The sequence below is a fragment of the Triturus cristatus genome, chromosome 8, assembly GCF_964204655.1.
Source record: "Triturus cristatus chromosome 8, aTriCri1.1, whole genome shotgun sequence".
In the NCBI taxonomy this organism is placed as follows: domain Eukaryota; kingdom Metazoa; phylum Chordata; class Amphibia; order Caudata; family Salamandridae; genus Triturus; species Triturus cristatus.
In genome coordinates this window covers 1,425,584,843-1,425,609,151 of record NC_140591.1, presented here as the reverse complement: position 1 = coordinate 1,425,609,151, position 24,309 = coordinate 1,425,584,843, and the positions used below count along the sequence as shown (strand labels likewise).

The 24,309-nt window shown below is 48.6% G+C and overlaps 1 protein-coding gene across 10 annotated transcripts in view; it reads right to left on the bottom strand.

Moving 5' to 3' along the window:
* Positions 1-24,309, bottom strand: part of LOC146805867 (decapping and exoribonuclease protein-like) — a 142,175-nt gene that overhangs the window by 57,879 nt on the left and 59,987 nt on the right. For all 10 annotated transcript variants that reach the window (XR_014967926.1, XR_014967923.1, XR_014967922.1 and 7 more), the window contains one exon: positions 6,234-6,366. Coding sequence is in view for 4 of the 10 variants with exons in the window: in XM_085623196.1 (XP_085479322.1) it covers positions 6,234-6,366 (133 nt within the window). In the remaining 6 variants the exon portion in view is untranslated. The remainder of the gene's footprint in view (positions 1-6,233; positions 6,367-24,309) is intronic.

Genomic DNA, 24,309 nt, shown 5'->3' with positions numbered 1-24,309 from the left:
CCATGGAGGCATAATCACTGCGTCTTCTTCCACCCAGGGTTGCCTCGCAATTACATTGTTCACCTGGCGAATATTCAGCGCTGCGTTTCGTCCGGGCACGAAACCAGATTGGCCTGCATGGACCAGGGAGAGCAGAACAGCGTTTAGGCGCGAGGCCAATAGTTTCGCTAGGATCTTAGCCTCTGCGTTTACTAAGGAGATCGGTCTATATGAGCCACAACAATCTGCCGCCTTCCCTGACTTTCGGGTTACTACTATCGACGCTAATCTTTGATCTGGTGGCAGTTTGCCATTTTCAAGACTTTCTGAGTACATAAGGTTGAGGTGGGGGGCTATTTTCACTGCCATGGATTTGAGGAACTCTATTGGAATACCGTTAGGCCACATCACTTTCCCCGATTTTATATTAAAAATGGCTTTGCAGAGGTCCTCATCTGTGATGTCAGCCTCCAGGTTGGCTTTTTCAGTTGCCGACAAGGAGGGCAAATTACTGTCCATCAGTAGTTGCCTGGAGTCTTATGACGTATAAGTAGTGGAGGGTGTGTATACCTTCTCCAGATGACTCGCAAACATATCTGCTATTTCCTGTGGGTCAGATATCTTCGCACCCATGGCAGTGGATAATTCAGGCACCCATCTATGTTCCTGCGCCCTACGCTCCAGCCAGGCCAGCATCTTACCCGCTCTTTCCCCCATCTCGTACACCCTGTGTAGTGTGGAATGTAGTCGCACCCTTGCCTTTTCTCGCACTAGTGTTTTATACACAAGATGTTTAATAGTCAAGAGGTGCGCTGTGGCCTCACTGGGCGAGAATTGTAATTCGCTCTCGGCCTCGAGTATTTGTTCATTGTGATGTCAGATATAGCCCATTTTTAGCGATAGAGCATGGCCTTTCAGTACCACTTTATACGCTTCCCAAATTGTCTGCGCTGACTCCACCGACCCCAAGTTTTCTGTGAAGTAGTGGTCTGTCTGTTCAGCTAGCTGTTCTTTTATTTCAGGGATCTTAAGAAGCCACGAGTTTATAACTATAGAGCTATGCTGTTTTTGTCGGTGGAAGGTAAGCTCAACGCACACCGGGGAGTGATCCGAGATCCCCCGCGGAAGCCCGCGGGGATTCTGAAGGTGACCCACATCCGTCAGGAGTATAAGAAAGTAGTCTATGCGGGACATGCTCTTGTGTGCATTGGAGTAATGAGTGTAATACGTCATGTGGGGCTGCAGTGAGCGCCATATATCTGCCAGTCCCATGGCCTGGCTGAATTCCGCCATGAGGGTGTTTGGTCTAGCATTTGGTCGTTGGGGATGTCTATCTATCGTATCGTCCATAGTCAAGTTGAAGTCACCCCCCATTATCAGGGTGCCGTCCGGTAGGTCCAATAGTAGTTTACCTAAGTCGCTAAGTGCCTCATTTCCCAGTGCGGGAGGGAGATATACCGAAATCACATTCAACGCCTTCCCCTCCCAGGTGGCTTTCAGAACCGCAAATCTGCCCTGTGGGTCCGCCCAGATACCAGTGGGTGTAAGAGCTAGGCCCTTGCGCACTGGGATACCAGTCCCTCTTGAGCCATAAGTGAATCCCGCATGTACCAATAATTTGTAACCCCACCTGCTGAGGGCCTTGCAGCTATTACCTATGAGATTTGTTTCCTGCAGCAGGACTATATCTGGTGCGTGTCTCTTCAGGTACTCTGACACCACGCCTCTCTTTATTTTGTCCCCTAGCCCGTTAACATTCCACTTCAGGGCGGACAATTTTGTATCTGTGATAGTAGTCAGTGTGGAACAATGGTGCGATCAAAGGGGCATATTCGACATCCCCCTCGAGGTGGGAGGGGAACCAGTTCAAGCAGGGCATCCATGTGTTTCAGTAGGGGCTGGATATCCGAAATGGAGGAACGAACAACTGCATGTCTCATATATGGCATCACTTGAGATTGGTCACAATTTGTCAAACCACGTAGAATTCTCTTTGCATCGTGACAGCTAACAATAGCAGAAACAATAACCCTCCAACAACCCCTCTCCCCCACCACCCCTCCCTGCCCCCCTGCCAGTGGATTTCAAACTACCCACCCCCCAACAAGGCAGAGTGCCTGTCGCACCCCCTTCCATATGTGGGTGCCTGGTGTACAACCTTTCCACCCTCACCGTGAATGAAGGATGGATACATGTCACACAGTGGTTTGACATGTGATCATCCCCCATTAGTCAACTAGGGACCTCCGTTTTACACATCGTTTCCCACCCTACGTTCATTTGCTTGTCGAGGTCCCAAGAGTCATTCGGGCTGCAATAGGCAGCAGTGTCCTACATCCTACCCACTCATCCCTTCGAGTACGAGGTGTTCTCCCCCGAGCCGAGTCCTCACGAGGCTCGACCCCGTTGTTCGGTGTATCGCCTCTGATCCTGTCGTGCCTGCCGCTGTTTTGTTTCCCCGCTCGTCGCCATTCCTCCAGCCAGTCCCAAGTGTCTTCTGGGGATAAAAAGAACCAGGTCTTGCCTTCCGATTCAACCCAGAGCTTCGCCTGGAAGAGCATAGAGTATTTGATTCCTTTAACCCGTAGCGCTTTCTTGACCGCTATGAAGCTGCGTCGCTGCGCCTGCACTTTAGTTGTGAAGTCCGGGAAAAATGTGATTGAACTGTTCTCCAGCTGTAAGGGCGGTCGAGCACGAGCCGTTTGGAGGATCACATCACAGTCCCGAAAGTTAAATACACTTGCAATGATTTGTCTCGGGGGTGCCCCAGGCCTGGGCCTACCCTCGGGGACTCGATGGGCCTGTTCAATGGAGAAATAATCGGACAGTCGTTTTGGCTGTAGCTTGTTTATTACCAGGTCTTCTACAAAGAGATCTGCCGCAGGCCCTTCCGCTCGCTCCGGGACCCCCAGTAAGCGTATGTTGTTTCTTCGCGCCCTTCCTTCATAATGGTCGAGGAGGCCTTCCATTTTCGCCTGCTGGTTTCGGAGTTGGGATACTTGCTGTTTAAGGAGATCAGTGTGAGATGTTAATGCAACTGTAGCGTCCTCCACATCTTTCACTTTGTCGTCGATTTTGCACAGGTCCGCTCTGATGAGGGAAATCTCGATGTTGACGGTGTCAATCCGTGATTCTAGAGATGTCCGAACTCCCGCAATTGCTTCCATGACATCCTGGAGGGTAGGGTCAGACTGAGGAGACTTGGGATGAGGGTCGTTTGCCCCACCCTTGGCTGCTGTGTGTGTATCGTCGCACGTTTTCCCCCATGTGAATTTAGCTAGCGTCTTTTGGGCCTGCATTTTAGGTCCCCAGCCACTGGCCATTGCGGGGTATGAGCGCTTACTGTGTAGTCCTTGTATCGGTACTCGCTGCCGCCTGCCCAGGGAAGGGGGAATTACAGTGTCCCTCCCCGTCGGCCTGTCTGTTTTCGGTGGTCAAATAGACGGTGGACTACCCCGGTAAATGAGCGCTATTGAATTCTGCTTTTAGGACTTCCAAATGGCTGTTGAAAAAAGTTCATTGCGCTTTCTAGGCGAAGGTAGAGGCCGTGTCCTCAAAATGAGGCCTTCGTAACATATAATTCTGAGGGTTTGATTTAGGGTGGATTCTAGCGTCCCACGACGACTTCCCCTTTCTTGCGCCCCTGCAGGCCCGAGTTCTCAGCTCTTGGGGACCTCTCTCAACCTGGGCCTTCCGCAATTGTTCAGGCCGCCAGTAGCACTGCAATGCAGCAGGTCAGTTACGTGGCCCAGTGAGGTGGTATCCTAGGCCACTGGAGATCCTAGGGCTGCTGGGGGGTTGCTTTGCTCCAATAGGCCTCAAGCCGGGGCCTCAATTAGTAGGTAGGCCGGGGGGTAACGTGTGCCACCCAGTCTACGTGCAGGCGTCCCTCGCCTCCGCCCAGATGCTTTGTGTGTGGCTCCCGGCAGGTCCCGATTCAGGTATGGGTCACTCCTGAGCCCTCCAGACGCATCCTTACCGCTGTGCTCTAGCCCTCACACCTCTGCAGTCGGGCACACTGGGGCGGGCCGCCATGTTGATTTCTACAGTTCTCCAGGGGCGCCGTTCAATTATTTAGGCTCCCGGCAATACCGCAATGCAGCAGGTTAGTTACGTGGCCCAGTGAGATGGTATCCTGGGCCAGTGAAGATCCTTGGGCTGCTGGGGGATTCTGTCACGCAACTAGGCCTCAAGCCGGGGCCTCGATTAGTAGGCAGGTCGGGGGGAATGTGCGCTGCCATCCACTTGTAGGCGTCCTTCCCTTATGCCCAGATGGTGTGCGCGTGGCTCACAGCAGGTCCCGGTTCAGCGATGGGTCGCCCCTGAGCCCTCCGGTCGCTTCCTCACCGCGATGCTCTCGCCTGCTCACCTCTGCAATCGGGAACACAGGAGCGGGCTGCAATGTTGTTTTCGCCGGAGCTCCAGGGGCGCTGTTTTGCATCTGAGGAAAGATGGCGAGGGTAGTGGAGCTGCTTCAGAGTGCGGCCATTCCAGTCGGCTGTTAGCCACGCCCCCTGCCTGGTGTCTTCTTGAAGGGTGTCGGAGTGTCGGCACAGTTGGAGCTCCATCGGTACAGGGTGTGAGCTGTGGTGTTGGCATATTTTGGTACTGGTGGAGTGGAGTGCCTAGGAGGTCGACGAGACATGCTCTGTGGTCTTGTTCCAGCTGCACCGGGGGTGGTGATGAGGTCAGTGGTGTGCAGTGGGCATGGTGAAACGAGGTGCATGCAGTGGTGGTCGGTCAAGAGAAGTTCAGTGGTGCAGATGTAGGTGATGTTCCAGCTGGCGGAAAAAATGGGGTCGAGCGTGTGTCCAGCTATGTGGGTCAAAGCTGTCAGCTCCTTAAGTCCAATGTTGGGGAGGCTCTCTAGTAGGGAGGTGGTGTTCTGGTCACTTGGGTGGACCAGTGGAAGTTGAGGTCTCCGAGACGGATGTATTCAGGGGATGCAAGAGCCTGAGGTGTCATGAGGTCTACGATGGCGTTTGTGAAGGGCGGGCGGGGATGGAATAGATGGATTGACTTTACAACTCAAAATGCGGTTTTCTGGTTGGCCATTCATGTTATAACCACCAACAGATATTTGTGGTGCACACATTTAACCATGAGAGGTAATTAGGGCTAGAGAGGCAGGAAAGATAGAAAAACAAAGAGCCTAGCTAGACACAAGCAGAGGTGAACAGTTAATACATTTGTCTAGGTGTATTAAAGAGGGGACAGAGAGTTCCAAATAGTGGGTCCAAAGACTGAGAATTTTCTGCCCCAAATCTTGATCTGTTTTAAGTAGGAATCTTAGGCCTACACAGGAGGATTACTAGATGTTTCCAGGTAAATACCAATGCAGATGTGATTTAAAAAGAGAGGTGTGTTGCCACACCGGCATTTATGGATAGTGAATAAAGCCTTGATGATAATTCTAGACTGGATTGTAGGCCAGTGCAGGTTTTTATTCTGGTGTAACAAGGTGAAAGCTGTGGTCCTAGCCACCAGTCTCACTCTGTTCTTCTGAACATCCTGCAGTTAAAAAACTTGAGTTTTATTCAAGACTATCTATTTTCCTCCTACGTAAGGAAGAGCATAATTTTAGTTAGCGCACATAGGGGATCAGAGCTGGTAGTGGCCGCTGAAACTACGGGTGCTGACACACTCATCTTGCTGTGACATCGTCTTTGAAGCTAGGGATTTTGACTGGTTGGACCAATTATGGGCAAGTGCCTATGGTGACGGGTCAGTAGTATCTCGTTAGGTGGTCTCTGCATCTGCCCACTCACATGACCCTGGCTATCATGACACCTCATGCATAACTGAGAAGTGTTGGCTAAAATAATTTTAAAAAACATCCTAAGGAAGTTTATTCGCATACATGAAAATAAGCCATGGGAGGGGACTGGGTAAACCAATTCAGCTCAGACATTAAAATATTATGAACAAACCATATTTTTGTATCTGATTTTGCTTGACACACAGGGGTGCAGGATGAGTGTGGTCACCAGATTGTTTGGATTTCTTTTTGAACTTCCTTGGATCTTAGGCCCCACGTACCAGTCTCAATGCAACTCTGATAGGAGCATGGCAGGTGTTGCTTTTTCCTACCTTGGCCTTCCTTTTAACCGGCCACAAGCTCAGCTCATGGGAGGTGGGAAGGATGCTTAGGGAGTTGGCTGGTGAAATATGGCATTTAATAGCTGGTATACCAAGGACATGGTAGGTGGAGTGTGTATTGTAGGTCAGTGTGCACAGACCATAAATATACTCACCTGTTGCAAGCCAGCGTCTGTGACGTTGAACATGACGCATTTGTTTACATTGCGTTTATCACTCTTGAAGCCCACGATCAGTCTGGGTATTCCAGCAAGGAAGGATTGCGCCCACCACTTGAGCTTCATATCGCTGCCACGAAGAAAGGAAAGAAGTGGGACAGTGTGTGAATAAGAGGCTAAGAGTTCCCTAGAGAAGAAGGCAACTTGTGTATATTTACAAATATACATGAGAGTGTGGAAGGAAGACACATCAGTTATCTTTTAATGCCCTCTTTAAGCCGAAGAAGGAAAATATGGGAAATAGATCCAATCTAGGACCCAGCAGGAGTAATCTGAACTCCGAATCCCCGGAAACATTTGACTACTTAGATGGTTTTTCTGTTTTTAGAAGTTAGGCCTTCCTTCCTATCTTTATTTGTATATGCTTTAGGCCAAACATGTCTCAGATATCTGGTCGCCTGAGAACTTTCACACAATTAAGAATAAGAAGGTACAGACAATCTTCTGCTCCTTCTTCATGGCAACACTTTATGAGGTCTGTAGATGGCCTGGTAGGTTCTTCCACTCCAGGACCCCGCTGATGCGATTACCCTGTGACTAGTTACCCTCTGGGTAGGACGGTGACATTAGTTTCCACCCTTGTATGTCACATCCTTTCCCGAAGGAAATGACGTAGTCTGCCTCTATTGCGATGTTGTGTGGTGCTTCAGTTGACCCAGGCACCTCCATGATTAAAGATCCACATTCAAACCAGAGTGCAAAGACACGTCAAAGCAGTCTCAACCGCAGCACCACTGCATGCGACCAGTCTCATCGGCAGTACAACTGCATGCAACCAGTCTCATCCGCACCACCACTGCACGCAACCAGTATCATCTGCAGCACCACTACATGCAACTAGTCTCACCCGCAGCACCACTGCATGCAACCAGTCTCATCGGCAGCACAACTGCATGCAACCAGTTTCATCCGCAGCACCACTGCATGCAACCAGTGTCATCTGCAGCCCCACTGCATGCAACTAGTCTCACTAGCAGCACCACTGCATGCAACCAGTCTCATCGGCAGCACAACTGCATGCAACCAGTCTCATCCGCAACACCACTGCATGCAACCAGTGTCATCTGCAGCACCACTGCATGCAACTAGTCTCTCTAGCAGCACCACTGCATGCAACCAGTCTCATCGGCAGCACAACTGCATGCAACCAGTCTCATCCGCAACACCACTCGTGCCTGGGACTAAGAAGGTCACCTGAAGTGTGGAGATCATGGACTCGCCCAAGGCCTCATCCATGGTCAGTGCTCTGTCACATGGTCACAAAACTCCTAGCCCTCAACATGAAGGATGACCAGGCCACTTTCTAGGCTTTGATAGATGAGGGAGGGCCAGGTTAGTGACCCCCATGCTTCAATAGATAAGAAATAACCTTGCAGCATATCTCCCGGGTTTGCTATACATGGCCTGACCAAGTCACTGAACTCATTAGTTTCGTTATGCGGATGCACTAGGTGACTGAATTCATAGGCTTTGATAATTTAGAAGTGACTTGATTGCTTGTATATCAAAGCCTAGGAGAGAAGGAATGTCCACGTCACTGACCACATAGGGTTCATCATGAGGAACGACAAGTCATTGACTCCATAGGGTTTTGTAGGAAAATGACCTCTTGGGTCCAGTTTGTTCAGATGTATTAATCACTTTGAGATGAAGTACAGATGATTAATCTCACAGCGATTATTTTCAAGCTCCTATAGTTTACCTTGTGTTTCCTTACATAGCAGTTTTTATTTTTGGGAATTCTGCAGTATGCCTTCTAATTCCTTGCTTTAAAAAAAATATTTGTATATATTTTATTAATTTTAGGGAGAGTACTTCAACCCCTATTCCCTTTAAGGTCTCGGCTACTGGCGGCTTCAGCTGGTTGTTTCTAGACCTGTTGTTTCCAATACATTACATATACATTGAGAGGGCTTTTGGTCCGCTCCTGCTCATTGCTGCAGAACTTGGTTGTCTGTCTCACTTCTCTGCTCCTCATTCAGCGACTTTCCTCCCTGTTCTTTTGTTGTCCCACTCAGGAGAATTTCGATCTCACAGTTTTTAGGTCGTGCCTAGTGCAGCGCGCATGCGCTGCTCTAGGAGAGGGCCTCTTGGAATCACTCCAGACTTCTCAGAGACTTCTCCGTGTGGTTCGGACTCCTCCCACACATTCCATTGGCTTTCAATAATGAAAGCACGCAAATGGCCAAAGACGGGTGCATGTCCCACCTTTCCACTAAACGTTCACTCCCATGGCCTTTGTGTCTCGGGAGCGAGCAGCGGCACGCAAGCTGGCAGCTGGTCCTGGATCAGTTTACTAATTTAACATTGCGCGGTCGCTTTCACTTTCGCGGCTGCGCTTGTTTTGTGCTTGTCTAAATGACTTGCTGAATAAAAGTTTGGGAAGAAAAAAAAACTGCGTTTAAGCCACCAAAGATGAGCCCCTAATTAACTGCTTGCCAGTTTGTGGATTTTCCGATTTAAAAAAACAAAATCGGGATTTTTTTTTTCTGGATTTATTGCGAAACCTTGTTACAGACCACAATGAACTAAAGAATCCGTATCCTCACAAGGCATATAGTCCTGCGGGGTCCGTGGGTGGCATCGCCTTTAGTGTCCAAGACTGCTGCAGTGTTTAAGTTCACAACCATCTTGTGCGTGTGAAAGCGCTTTGAAGCCGGTTCGTTAGGGATGCCGGACTCATTTCATCCTTTAATTTCCCAAGGAGACAAGCTGAGGAAACCTTTCACCTCAGTGAAGGAAAGAAGAGCAAGCCAAAAACTCACCAGCAAAACGATCATGGACCCCAACAAGAACGTGAAGTGAAATATCATTGTGGTGTGGGACAGCCAGTGCGGCAAGACGGCGCTGCTGCACGTGTTTCCCAAGGACTCTTCCCGGAGGTAGGTCTGCAGGGGCCGCCACACCGGGTGTGGTTCCGAGCGTGGCCGTGCACGTTACTCTGGAATTGTAGTTAATCTTCTCACCTCTAAATCCCTATTAGCAGGGGAAAATGCGCAGCTGGCACTGAATGGGCAGTTGCCGTTCCACACCCTGCCAAGTGCAGTAATGCCCATTGAGGCGGACTCTGGGGTGAGTCTGTGCTGGGCCTCCATAAATAAATATATTTGGAAAAGTAGACAGGGAACTCTATTTTGAGGGGTGGTGTCATTTACCACACAATTTGATTTCCGTGATGTTTCTTCTAGGTGTACTTTAACAGATATTTTGAGTGAGTCATGCCCTGGTAACTGAGGACTCAGCCCCCTTGTTCCTGCGCCCCCCCGAAGTACGCGTGCCTCTTGTTTCAGTTACGGTGGTTTGTGAGAACTAGTTCAGTCGGTGATGCATTTGTAGGGACAGCCCTTGTATTTAATCGGTGTGCACGGGTTGGGTGGCCCGTTTCAGAGGTTCATGCCTAACTAAGTCCCGTTTCTGTGATTGGATACTGCAAGTCCCTAAAAGGCAGATAAAAAAACTGTTTGCGAGCTCCAAAGTGGACCTGGAAAACTTGAGTGCGCTGAATGTTGTTGCGCAATTTAGAGAATCCCCCTATTGGGGTACAGCGGGAGCTAAATATGAAAGGGGGATCTCGGAGAGTCTCAGAGTATGGTCCTGTGTGGACAGTCCTTGGGATGCACTGGTTGATGCGTGGAAGAGCAGTCAGTCAACTCGGAGCTGTGGCGCCTTCATTCTGTGGGGAGCTCACGCCGTTCAGTCAGTGCTGCCGTGCATGTGCGTGTGGGTGGCGGTACTCATCTGGGTTGTCAGTATTTAGTGGGGGAAGACACCCACTGGGTTCAGTGGCCTGTGTGTGTGTGTGAGGGGTACAAAAATATCAGGGTGGGGAAATGGACCACTTGTCCTGTGTACCAGGGTCTATATGGTTTACGTGGTTGGGCATCCTTAAAAAACCCTCATATACGTACACTGGCGTAAGGCGGTATATCTTGATTCTCCGCCGTTGTGTATCGTGATAGCATGATCATTGGGCTTTTTATTGTCCAAATGCTAACCTCCCCATGGAGGAAGACCAACTGGTTGTGCAGTAGTGGTCAGAAATAACGGAACGAGGGCGTGCTCGTGCTCTGTGAACTGTGCTGTTAAAATTCCTGAAGTCAAATCCCGTGTCCTTTATTCTTGGGGTACTTGACAAAGGGAAATTAAAAATGGTGTTCGTGCATGTGAATAAACTTAATTATTAGTTTAATGCACTGGTATGAATCTAGTGTTATCTGGTCAACATGTTTCAGCCCCATGCAGGGTCTAGAGGCTTTCGTCAGGACCAAAAGGTGAAATGGGGGGCTTTAGTAAGCTCTCCACTATTATTCTGGAGGTGGAGATAAGTACTCACCACCTTCGGTTTAAGGAGGTCAGACCGATTGTATCCGCTCCTGTAAAGACAATCAAGGGTTATATGACAGCCTAACGTGATACTATACAATGCTAAAACGATATTCAAGTGCTCTTTAACCTGTTGACATCAATATCATTAATCGATGGTCCGCGATGCTGTCGCGCTTTTTCATTCACTCACTACAGGGTGCACGCTTATTAAAAGAAAGGGGGGGCTAACTACAGAAGGGTTTTGTGAACGTTATCTCGGTTCTCTTGATGGTATGATTCTTAATTGTATCGAGAAAGGCCGCTGAAGTAGTGCGGTTAGTTTATCGTTAATATTCTCATAATAACTCGTTATCCTATGATGAGGCGAGCCGTGGTTGTTAACTAAGCAGTTTAGTGTGTTGTGTCTCAATATAGGCCTGTCGGGTGATAATAACAAACTGAAGGTTCAGTGCAAAGAAAGCGTAAAACTATGTGAACTAACGGCGTTGTAGTTGTAGTTTTACACATAGTTTTACGCTTTCTTTGCACTGAACCTTCAGTTTGTTATTATCACCCGACAGGCCTATATTGAGACACAACACACTAAACTGCTTAGTTAACAACCACGGCTCGCCTCAGGATAACGAGTTATTATGAGAATATTAACGATAAACTAACCGCACTACTTCAGCGGCCTTTCTCGATACAATTAAGAATCATACCATCAAGAGAACCGAGATAACGTTCACAAAACCCTTCTGTGGTTAGCCCCCCCCCTTCTTTTAATAAGCGTGCACCCTGTAGTGAGTGAATGAAAAAGCGCGACAGCATCGCGGACCATCGATTAATGATATTGATGTCAACAGGTTAAAGAGCACTTGAATATCGTTTTAGCATTGTATAGTATCACGTTAGGCTGTCATATAACCCTTGATTGTCTTTACAGGAGCGAATACAATCGGTCTGACCTCCTTAAACCGAAGGTGGTGAGTACTTATCTCCACCTCCAGAATAATAGTGGAGAGCTTACTAAAGCCCCCCATTTCACCTTTTGGTCCTGACGAAAGCCTCTAGACCCTGCATGGGGCTGAAACATGTTGACCAGATAACACTAGATTCATACCAGTGCATTAAACTAATAATTAAGTTTATTCACATGCACGAACACCATTTTTAATTTCCCTTTGTCAAGTACCCCAAGAATAAAGGACACGGGATTTGACTTCAGGAATTTTAACAGCACAGTTCACAGAGCACGAGCACGCCCTCGTTCCGTTATTTCTGACCACTACTGCACAACCAGTTGGTCTTCCTCCATGGGGAGGTTAGCATTTGGACAATAAAAAGCCCAATGATCATGCTATCACGATACACAACGGCGGAGAATCAAGATATACCGCCTTACGCCAGTGTACGTATATGAGGGTTTTTTAAGGATGCCCAACCACGTAAACCATATAGACCCTGGTACACAGGACAAGTGGTCCATTTCCTCACCCTGATATTTTTGTACTAACCTCTGGAAGCCGAATGGACCTCTGCTTCTTTCTCCCTCCCCCCTATTGATATACTACTGTGTGTGAGGGGTGCCACTCTGTCAGCTTCTGTCACCTGTGTGGTGGGAGGCGTGTGCGGGAGCTGGTGGCGGCAGATGCGTGCGCTCTCCGCCTGACTCTGACGCACCCAGCAGTGCCATGAATTGGCAATGGGACCCCTCTTTGCACATAAATTTAGACCCCACCCCATAACCGACTTCCCAACGTTAAGCTTTCTGTAAGAGAACAAGGCACTTCCAGATTGCCCTGCATGCCAGCGACCTTGCTACATCATGGCGACTTTGGGGCAGTGTTTCACGTTTATTCCTTATCACCGCATGGTGCAGCAAGGCCATTCTTCTTATGGGCTCTCAAAACACGGGCGGTGTTACCAACAACTAAAACACAATCAGCTGAGCGCCGTCATTTAAATGTTTTTAGGTTTCCCCACCTGCAACCCCCTCCCCCCAAGGCTGTGAATTGGCCTTGCTTGCCGCTGCTCTCTAGAAGGCCTAAGGGGAGAGGATGTGGTCTGACGGCTAGATTGCTGACTTTGGTGCTGGAAACCAAGGTTAGAGCCTCGCGGTCGCGTCCACATCCTGTGATTCTGTGCAAATCACTTAGGGGCATATTAACAATGTGACGATAAAAAATTATCGCCGCTTTTGCGGCCATTTTCGGCTGAAAAGCGGCGATAATTGTATCGCCTTATCAGCAAAGACACGCTATCTAGTGTCTTGCTGATTTTGCTCCCATTTCCAGCACGCCTAACTTCGCATCGCTAATGAGATGCAAAGTAGGCGTGTCTGTGGAAACAACATGGGTAAATATCGCGACGGCAGCTTCACGATATTTACAATGCGGGGAAGCGATTATTTTAAGTATGCCTTAACGCAAGAATTTAAAGTCTGTTAAATTCCTGACTAAGGCATACCCAACATGGGAGGTGGATTCATGTGATACGACCACAGGGTCGTATCATCAAGCATATCGCCGTTTTGCATGGAACATCGCTGGAAAACCAGCGATGTTCCATGGAAAAGGGCGCTATCGCTGGAATATACATCGCCATGGCACTAAGCGTTGTTAATACAACGCTAACCTGGCGAAATATTCCAGCGATAGAAAAAAATGCGGTATACAAGGTCAGCGATAATTATCGCTGCCTGTTGCAAATATGCCCCTTAATCTCCCCATGCCTGAATGTGTCCTTGTGTAACGTAACTGTTGCTCATGTAAAGCGCTCCAATACCTTTGGGTCGAGTTGGCGCTATATAAATCTGTATTAAAAAACTACGCCTTTTTTGTTTGTGATTCGAAATCCTGTCTGAAAGCTGCCTCGGCTAGCTGTGCAATCAAAATGACTATATGAAGTGCTCGGGAGGCATTTGCTTTCTCTGGATTTTGTTCTGTTGCTAAGAACTTTTGCCACCTGCTCCGCACTTAACTGATGGGAATATGTACACTCTTGCGTGTTAAATGAGACAGTGTTACCTTTGAAAAAAAGTTTTGTACAACTTTCAAGAAAGACTCACAAGTTGTGGGGCCTTTCTGCATAGAAAGAAGATGTTATTTGACATTACCTAGATGTAAAGTACTGGACCTCTATTTACGGTTTATGCGACAAGCGCTGCATTGTAGGGTGCACTGTAAAAAGCAGTATTGCATTGGCTGCTGTTAAACACTATGAACATATCAACTGTGTTTTTGTGGTTGTTTTTTGTGATTGTGTGAGGATGGCTGTGTAAAGCAGTGACAGGACTGCATTCATACCTTGATGCTTGTAAGTTGTAAAGGGCTAAGCGTGGTTTATGTGGCTTCACGTTATACTCAATAAGTTACGTTCTAAAGCTTCCCTTATTAACCATGCGGAATACATGCTCAATGTGTGGTAAAGCATTAAAATGTCTGGCGCAGATTTACATGTAAACTACATTTGTCTTTGGTGAGGGAGGCACAGCACCCAAGATAATGTGCTGCATGGCTAAACACTTATAAGGTCCCAAAGGTGAGACCTGTTGGCTATGCCAATGCTTGTTTCTTTGATATGTTCTTCCACTGCTGATATCAGACCTTTCATTACAGTACGTAAGGGATTGTTCTGTCTCCCTCCTTCTCTCCCTGGTCCCCCTTTCTGTCTCTCCTACTCTCTTATTGACATCTGCTCTTCCACACACCCACCCCGTCATCCAGTGTCTTCGGACCCACCTGTCTTTTTGATCAGAGCTTTAGTATGAGCGTTGGGACCAGACAATTTCCTGCAACGTGAAACAGGCGTGCGCCTGGAGTTATCCAACTGCATGTGATACTTGTCTCCTGGTTATTGTTGGCTCGTCCAGTGCGTTCATCTAGCGTGTGTGTGACAGTAAATAAATAATCTAGCGTGTGTCCTGAGGACAAACCCTGTGCATGGTGAGTCCATCCAAGGTGCACCCAATGGTCTGACATGGGGGGGACCACTGCTAATGTCATGCGTTATTGGATGGAGCAGAGGTGGAGGCTTACCCACATTTTCATGAATTGGCAGAATTGAGCAGACCTTTTGTAATTTTCAGGAGGTGGGCTGCCTACTTGCCCCACTCAGGTAAAGTTCTGCATAATTGTACAATCCAGACCCTTGTCATGACATTCTGTATGCATGTGTGTGTGGGGATGTAAATTGTGGAAAGTAGCAGGGCTCCATGTTGCATGTACCAGTGGGACCCATTGTTGATGGTTGGGTTCGATTGGAAGAATGGAGGCAGTTTCCCAAGACAGAAGACTTGCATTCGGCTTGCATGTCTGGAACTGAAGGGAGGGGACTCAGATACTGGAGTGTGAGAGGATGGATACAGGGCTACCCTTAGAAATTCTATGAGGAACATTTCAGCAAGAGACTGTTGATTAACCTTCCGGAACACTGCCATTTGGTGGATGGAGAGCGAGAGAGGCACATCAGCAGATTTAAGATGGGAATTTTCTAGGCAGGACCTGCTCTTTTGTCTTTCCCTGATTGCTACTTCAGGAAGGCTGATGAAAGCCAAGTGCAGTTTTCACCTTTATTGTGACCGTGTTTTGGGATCCTCCTGCTTGGAGCCTGCCTCATCACCACCTGCTGTGAGAGCCATCACCGTGGTCATTGTAGGAGGCTGGGAACTGATGCCACATTGAACTAAGACACAGTGGTGGGTGTGGGTTCTGTTAGCGTCAGTTATTGCCCACAGCATTGCCGATCCATGTAGCCCGTGAACCCTACCAGTGTGTGTAGTATTTTGCTTTGCTTTACTCTTTCTTTTGTAACCTGGGAATTACTTTATCGTGTCTTCTGGCTGACTCTTGAGCTCCGAGTCCCTACCCTCACTCTACCTCCCTTAAGAGCCTTTGATGTCTTGGTTGGAAGGATTTGCTTGACCCCATTTGCTGTGACATTTTAGGATGGGCCAGGGGACACCAAAGGCAAATGATCCAAACTACCACAGTTGTGGTCCTGCAGCCTCTGCCTGCTCTGTGGCCCCCAAGTGGGTTTTGATAACCATGAGAGCGCTGCCTTTAATGTTTGGCAAGAGGATGTCTTCCGCCTATTGTGGCTTCCCTGAAGTCTAAATGTTGCTAGGGTGAGAGGCACTCTGGGGCAGGAATGTGTGATAACTTTTTATTGCAACTCGTGTTATTATTACAACTGCCACACATATGCAACATGCAGGCATTATCATTGTCACAGAGCACAGTCCAGTCATATCATTAACCGGCATTTGGTTTGCATCTCATATTTGTGAGGGTAAAAATACTCACAGACATCTTTTCAAGGGAAGCTTAACATCATACAAACGCCTTTCTATAAGGGACAGTATTTGCTGCTTGTCCTTTTTCTATTACCATGACAACATACTTTTAATATAAACACAATCCATGCATCCCTCATTGAGGTCAGAGTTAAAGTTATATATTTACAAGTAATTTTCAACACACTACTTGTGGTTCTGAGAAATGTGAAGGGGTTCATTTCCCTACTAGAGTAGGAGACAGAGCAGGTCTTGCCCCTTGAGAGTCTCTTTTCTATGTTGCCTGATGCGCGAGTCCTGCACGTGGAGCAGGAAGGGGAGAAGCCCTCTCTTGAGATTCAGCCCGTCTCAGCTGCACTGAGGCAGGAGGGTAATCACACAGCTCACGCCGGGCTGATGGCAGTGAATCGAATGGACATGAATACCCCAGGAACATTTCAGCTGTGCTATTTATAGCATAGTAGGTTCCTTTCTGATGCACTTTCAGAACGGCGCTCCTCTTTGCATGCTCCTGGTCATCTCTTCTGTAAGACTTGCAGACAGTCCACGTTCTATTGTACAAAAGGACATTCTAAGGCCAGAGATAACTAAGCAGTAAGACTCCTGAGAGGTTTTGTGAATTATCTTGTTCAATTCACAGACTATGAAAAAGCTTCGCAAGGTCAGAGCACTCTTGTTGTCCAAGCAAGCAGTGTTATATGATTAACAAACTCAAAACAAGTGTAAGGCATTTGGCCCTACATCATGGGAGAGGATGTGGTCTAACGGCTAAGGCAATCGATCTCAAATCTGGGGAACCGGGTTCTAGTCCCGGCAATGACGCTCAACATCCTGTGATTCTGGGCAAATTACTTAATCTCCACGTGCCAAACAAAACGAGCATTTACAATGCAATAGGTCTCGCATTTACAATGCAATAGGTCTCGCATTTACAATGCAATAGGTCTCGCATTTGCAAGAGTTTATGCTACTGGCATTGTAAATGACAATGCCTTTTATTTATTTGTTTCAAGAACCAACACATTAATAAAAGGCATTGTCATCTACAATGCCAATAGCTCAAACTCTAGTAAATGCGAGACCTATTGCATTGCAAATGCTTGTTCTATTTTCTCTCGTAGGGCTCCTGCACTTTATCATACAACCTTCCAAACGGCATCTGCATGATTAAATGGCCAGTAGCAGCCCACAGTGCATCGTTGTGACATTTTCTCTGCCTGCTGCTGAAAGAGGCTGGACAGCGCAGTGATGGTAGGGAAATGTAATGTATAGAGGCTTTTGCGGACCACCACAGTAGCTCGGGGCTCTGGAATGTGCGAGTTATGGCTGGTTAACAGTTTTACAAGCGCCTGCAGGACTGTGTAAACATGGATCCTGCAGGACTGTGTAAACATGGACCCTGCAAGACTTGCTAAACATAGATCCCGCAGGACTGGGTGAACATGGATCCCGGAGGACTGTGTAAACATGGATCCCGAAGGAGTGGCTAAACATGGATCCCGCAGGACTGTGTAAACATGGATCCAGCAGGACTGGGTAAATATGGATCCTGCAGGACTGGGTAAACATGGATCCCACAGGTCTGTGTAAACACGGATCCCTCTGCGCTGTATAATAATGGATCCTGCAAGACTGGGTAAAATTGGATCCTGCAGGACTGTGTATGCATGGGTCCTACAAGACTGTGTAAACATGGAGCCTGCACGACTTTGTAAAAATGGATCCTGCAGGATTGTGTAAATATGGATCCTGTAGGACTGGGTAAAAATGGGTCCTGCAGGACTATGTACACACGGATCCTCTAGGACTGGGTACACACGGATCCTGCAGGACTGTGTAAACATGGATCATGCATGACTGGGTAAATATGGATCCTGTAGGACTGTGTAAACATGGATCCTGTAGGACTGGGTAAACATAGATCCTGCATGACTGTGTAAACATGGATCTTGCAGGACTGTGTAAACATGAATCCTGCAGGACTGTGTAAACATGGATCCTGCAGGACTGTGTAAACATGGATCCTGTACGACTGTGTAATCATGGATCCTGTAGGACTGGGTACACATGGATCCTGCAGGACTGTGTAAACATGGAGCCTGCACGACTGTGTAAACATGGATCCTGCAAGATTGTGTAAATATGGATCCTGTAGGACTGGGTAAAAATGGGTCCTGCACGACTGTGTAAACATGGATCCTGCAGGACTGTGTAAATATGGATCCTGTAGGACTGGGTAAAAATGGGTCCGGCAGGACTATGTAAACACAGATCCTGTAGGACTGGGTAAACATGGATCCTGTAGGACTGTGTAAACATGGCCGCTCCCTAGTCAGAGAAGTATAAACTGCTAGTGAGTCAACTCAACAAATGTTCAGAGGTGGACACCCATCACCTATATTTATATGTTCATATTTCTAGACACCCCCGTTCTGCCTGGCCCTGTGCCTCATCCCAGAGCTGCCCATATTTCTTTCAAGGACAGCCACAAAGCTGCAGTGCACTCACATATACAGTACGACATTCATTGAGGATTGATCTCAGCAACAGACGATGTACAACAGTCTTGTAGGGTGAGATCACTTTTCTCAGTGGTAGATTCTGAGCTCTTATACTTGACATGGAGTACTCTGCCAGTCTATGTGAAGCTTAGCCACCGAAAGAGTTATGTAAAAAGGTAGGCAGTTTCAGTCGATAACCTTTAAGTATTGCCCGGCGGTAATCGCCTCTCATACCATTCGATAATTATCAAACAAAGAGGCAGGCGCTGGAGACTGGAAGGCGGGAAACAAAGGTTTTATTCCGACGGAGCAGAACACGTCAGATCGGACAGCAAGGTATCGTTTCGAGGTGCCCCCTCTGCGTCTCTGAGACCTGGTCTCTTTTACACAATTTTATTACTTTATTACAGGTTTATTATACATGGCACATTCCTGAGATTGCTTTGATACATGAAAGGACATCCTCGGAGTCCCCGCCTCAGGCCCGCTCCCACACATAGCTACAGTAGAAGTCCCCACCACACCGACAGTAGGAGATGGCTATCACACAGCTGGACATCCCGCCGATTCCCGGAATGTGTGCGACTGGTCCGGTCTCATGGGGTGGGGGCCTTGATCAACTGTAACTCCTTCGAAGAGGGGTGATTCCTTACAGTGGGAGCAATAAACTGCATCCGCAGGGCTAGGTGATGGCCTGGGATCGGCTCAGACAATTGGGCACGGAGGAAGGGGGTTGTCAAAAGGGTGTGTGACCATGTAAGGGATGAAGGGAGGTGTTGGTCAGGCACGGGATGTGGTTCCAAGGCAGAGTCGCGCAGGAGGAGAGGTTTTATGGCCCGTGCATGAGAGAGCGGGGGTGGTCAGCGCGTGGGGGGATGTTCGCAGCGCCAGAGGGACGCGCTGGCGATCGGCAATGAGCAGGGAGAGAGGCCATGGTGCCTAAAATGGCTGCCATGTGTTTTTGCGTGCGGTGCTGGGGAAAGAGGCAAGATGGCGCAGATAATGTTCAGTTACGAATTAAATTTCGACAGTCCTCCCTTTTAACATATCTCGCCAGCTTGTTAGTTCGGATCTATCCCCATAATATTACGTATTTCTACCTCATACAGAGCTTTCATACGTTCGGCTTCAAAGTCCAGAGTCTTAGGGCAGATACAGTTTGCAAAAAGTGAACACAGAGGTGGCAAGCATTGAATACCCAGGCAGCATCCACATAGTATCACGATTGGTATTAGGATAAACGTAAACAACCTCCACCCCCAGTTTTTCATAGTGTCCCAGAACCAGCTCCCAAGCGACCATCCTTCTTGTTCCTGATGAACCTCTGAGGAAAGTCTGTGGAGGTGTTCAATTGCTTTGTAGACTGAGGGTGAGTTATCCGGTACGTAGGTACAACAGCTGGATCCAATGATGCGGCATGCTCCTCCACGGTCAGCCAGAACCACATCTAGAACGAGGCGGTTCTAAAGAGCCACCAGGCGGACGGCCTGAAGCTCGGCGGTGTTGTTGGTTAGGATCCCAGCTGTAATGTTCATTGTTGTCTCAACTGCCTGGGTCAAGTGTCGGATGGCACGGCTGTTCGCCATCGGACCCCAAAGTGGAACAAGTCCCTTTACTGCATCCAGGAACTGTGCTCCGGTGGAGTCGGCTTGCTCAATGTCCCTTGCACGCTTCTGCCGGTGGTGGTTTGCTGGAGCCACATACATCGGAGGGAGGATAAAAGCGATGTAACAGGTGCCCCCCCAGCTTTTTGGAAGCCAGGTGTAGGCCTTAGTACCACAGACGAAGTACATGTTTGGGGAGGTAACAAAAGAGGGTGGATCAACTGAGTCTAATGTTCGGGTGATGTGGCAGGAACTGTGGCCCACCAACTGCGTTCCCAGGCCTTCGATGCATACAAGGCCTGAGACGTTGACGACAGACAGGGCCACTGTCAGGGTGGCGGCTGTTCGTTTCCGGAGGTAAGAGAAGGTGGGTCTGGCTGGATTGTTGAACACCTGCATTTCAACTCGTTCTTTGGCAGGGATGTCCATATGAAAAGAGGCGTTTGATGTCAGAGGGCAAAAGGGAGCAGAAGTTCTTCCTGTTTTGTTCAGCCAGAACCCATGATAGAAGTGTGACACAGTTTTGCTGGAAGTGGCATTATCCTTGTAACTCTCTTGTAAGAGGATCAACCAAGCGAGGCAGGAACCATGGACAGAGAAAGGCGAAGGGATGAAAGGGATAGAGTGTCCAGTGACATGTGGTAGCAATCCACAGATCCAGCAACTCGTGGCATTAGCAGCAAGATTGTGTTGGTGTAGCAACTGCACAAAAGAGTTATTCCAGAACTCCTTACGCCTTTCTCGGAGTTGAGGTGAAAGTGTGATCAGATGGTGTTCTTTCATGGTGGTAGGCTGAGCAGTGGTTAGCAATGTCTTATGAGTGGGTGCGCTCTCTTCCACAATCCAGAAGGTGGCCATGAGGAGGAGGCAAAAGAGAAGGGCGATGAAAAATGCAATAGTCTTTGAGCTGTGCATTTTGTCAGTCTTTGGGTCTTTGTAGTGGATCTTTGGACGTCCGGTTGCTTCCATCATCTTCGTATGGGACGCTTCCATCATCTTCAAAGGACTCGGTAGCGGGCAGAACCACAGACTTCGTTTAGCTTCTCTCCTGGAGGCCTTTGTTGTGTTTAGGCTACCGCTCTGAGATTTAACTTAGTCAGTGGTCTGCTTAGCCGAAATTCCCTCCTTTCGACGCAGATTATACCCTTCTTTGGATGGCACAGTGGGATCGGGAAATTTTGCCAATTCAAGTGTCTCTGTATCAGGGTAACAGCTCAGGAATGGTCGGTCTTTGTCCAGGAGCTCCTCTTGGGTGGTGACGTTTTCAGTTGTCGTCAGAGTCGAGGATATCTTCTTGCAGTGATGTGCATGCAGCCAGTTACGCTTCCCCTCCACTCGAAGAGCTGTTTGGGTGGTGATCAAGACTTGCCAGGGGCCCATCCACCGGGGCTCCAGACTCTTTGCGCGCTGGTAATTTTGCACTAGGACGAAATCACCGGGTTGGATGTCGTGTCTGGGGCCCCTGGAAGCATCGGGGATGGCCTGCAGCACGGTTCGGGCCGTGGTGACTGCATAGGCAGCTGAGGTGGTGCCGTCAGGGAGCTTGATGCAAGAGCCGTCTACCCATAGCTCTCCGTCAGGGTCTGGGAAGGCAGTGTCTCGGAGGTCAACCCTACTCCTAGTCTGTTCGTCCGTGAGGGTCACACAGTCATGTAAAGGGGACACATTGGGATCAGTGTCAGGGAGAGGTAACAGAGTGGCTGGGTTCAGAGTGGTACATCGTTTCAGTGTGATGTGGGGTGCAAGCAGAGTCAGTTCGTAACCAGTCAGTCGTGCGCTAGTCAGGTGTTGAGTCTTAGTCTGGTTCAGGAGGGTGTCAACCGCATGGGGTACTAACACTGTGAGGGAGTTCGAAAGTACGATCCCCTCACTTTGTCGGATAGAGACAGCAGCGGGGGCTACTGCTCGAAGGCAGGCAGGCAAAGCTCTGGCTACGGGGTCAAGAGTGGCGGAGAAGTAGGCACAAGGGCGTTGCTTGGGGCCTATGGATTGGGTTAGAACAGACAACGCGCATCCCTCCCTTTCGTGGGTGAAGAGGGAGAAAGGCTTAGTGTAGTCTGGGGTTCCTAGGACTGGTGCTGAGCAAAGAGCATCTCACAATTCTTTGAAGGAGGATTGGCATTCGGGGGTCCAGGGGAGTGGGAAGGGGACATCTTTAGCCAGCAGGGAAAGCAGAGGTTTTACGATAAGGCTGAAGTTTGGCAACCACTGTCGACAGAAGGAGGTGAGGCCTACCAGAGAGCGAACTTGCTACTGAGTTTTGGGAACAGGGGTTTCCAGAATGGTCTGAATTCGGTCAGGCGTAAGCTTCCTCCCGTCTTTGGACAGGAGGTGGCCTAGGTATGTCACTTGGGGTTGGCAGAATTGCAACTTCTTCCTGGAGACCTTGTGACCGTTCTCCGCGAGGAAGTGGAGGAGTTGGATGGTGGCTGTGACTGCAAGCGGAGTGGTGTCGGCCGCCAAAAGAATATCATCGACGTACTGTATTAACACCACTCCATCCGGTAGCTGGACAGCGTCCAGCTGTCTCTTGAGGGCCTGGCTATAGATGCTGGGACTTTCAGTGTAGCCTTTGGGTGCTCTACAAAATCTGTACGAACGGGCTTTTAAGGTGAAGCTAAAGAGGTAGCGGCTGTCTGGGTGGATGGGGATGGAGAAGAATGCGTTCTTGAGATCGATAACAGAAAAGGTGGTGGCAGTGGACGGAATCAGGGTCAGAATGGTGGTGATATCTGAGACTACGGGATACTGAGGCACAACCACTTTGTTAACCTCTCGTAGGTCAATGATGAAGCGGTACGCTTTCTCATCTCCCTCGCCTTGCTTCTTTACAATGGGTAGGATAGGGCTGTTACAAACATTACTAACTACTTCTTCTACCACTCCTGCATCGACTAGGGACTGGATAATCTTTACCAATACCTTCTCACCCTCGGGCGATATCCGATACTGTGGAAGTTTTGGGAGCACTGCGTCCTGTCGAACAGTTATATGTACAGGGTCGATCATCATGTGTCCTACGTCTGAGTCAGTTTTGGCCCATAGGTACGAGGGTAAAGTGTCGAGTAGGGACAGGTCAGCATCTGTCATGGAGAACATACGTCGTGTGAGACAAGGCCCGAACAGATTTGGGTTATCATACAGTATGACTCGAACTCCGTCTGGGGAACACCTAATGGTAGCTCGGAAATGTTTTGGCAAGTCAAGACCCATAATGGCGTCGGGGGTGTTGGAGGAGAGCAGAAATGTTGTGTCAGTGGTGTTATTTTCCAAATCAAAGGAGATCGGTGTGGACAAGGGATTAGTGGAGGGCGTTCCATCAAAACCTATTGATGTTACATGTGAGCCAGACAAGGGTGCCCTTGGAATCAGTCGTTTAGATAACGCACTACGTGTCGCCCCAATATCTACCAAAAATGGAGACTTCGTGCCCAGGACCTTAGCGGTGATGTAAGGACCTTGCTGGTCAACACAGAGCTCGACTGGATCCCTCCCTTGCCTCTGGCGGTCCTATGCAAAGTCATGGGTGTTCTCGTAGTCAGACTGTTGGTACTGGTTCTGTCGGGGACGGTCAAATGTGTTTGGTCTACCTGGCCTGTCGTTGTTGGTGTCATTCGTGTACCCTCGTCCCTGTCCTCTATTTCTGGGGCCATTCGCTACGTCTGTTGCTTCTCTATTTTTGTTCATTTCCAGAAGGACCGGGCACTGAGATTTCCAATGTCCGAATCCCTTGCAGAACGCACACTGATTCTCATCTAAGTCCTTACGTCCAGCATAGGGTGCGGGTGTATGGTCTCTAGGGGGTAGTTTTCTAGGAGCAGTCGGTTGATAATTTCCCTTGGAAGGTTCCCTTCCTATTGTCACCCCTTGCAACTGTGCGATCATTACTCTTTCCTTCAGGTCCTTTTTCTTTCTCTCGGACGCCCTATCGTTCTCGTTCTTTTGGTGTTCGTAGTACTGGGCCATCTGAAGGATAGCCGCGGGTTTGGAGGCCGCCCAACTACTCTCACTAGTCTGTAGTTTCTGAGAGACTTCCTGCGAAGACCCTTAACATAATTCTGGACAAAAAGGTGATGTCCGGTTGCAGTGGTCATGTCCTGGCCACTATAATCGGAAAACACTGTCTCGAATCGTGAGAAGTATTCCGATACGTCTTCCTGGGGTTTCTGGCGGCAAGCCGTTACTATCGACCAGTCTACCTTCTTTTCTGGGATCAGGGTCTTTAATTTCTGGACAATCTTGTCTGGGAGTTCTAATATGGCCTTTAAGGGTTTCTGTCCAGGGTCTCGCTGTTTATCTATGGCATC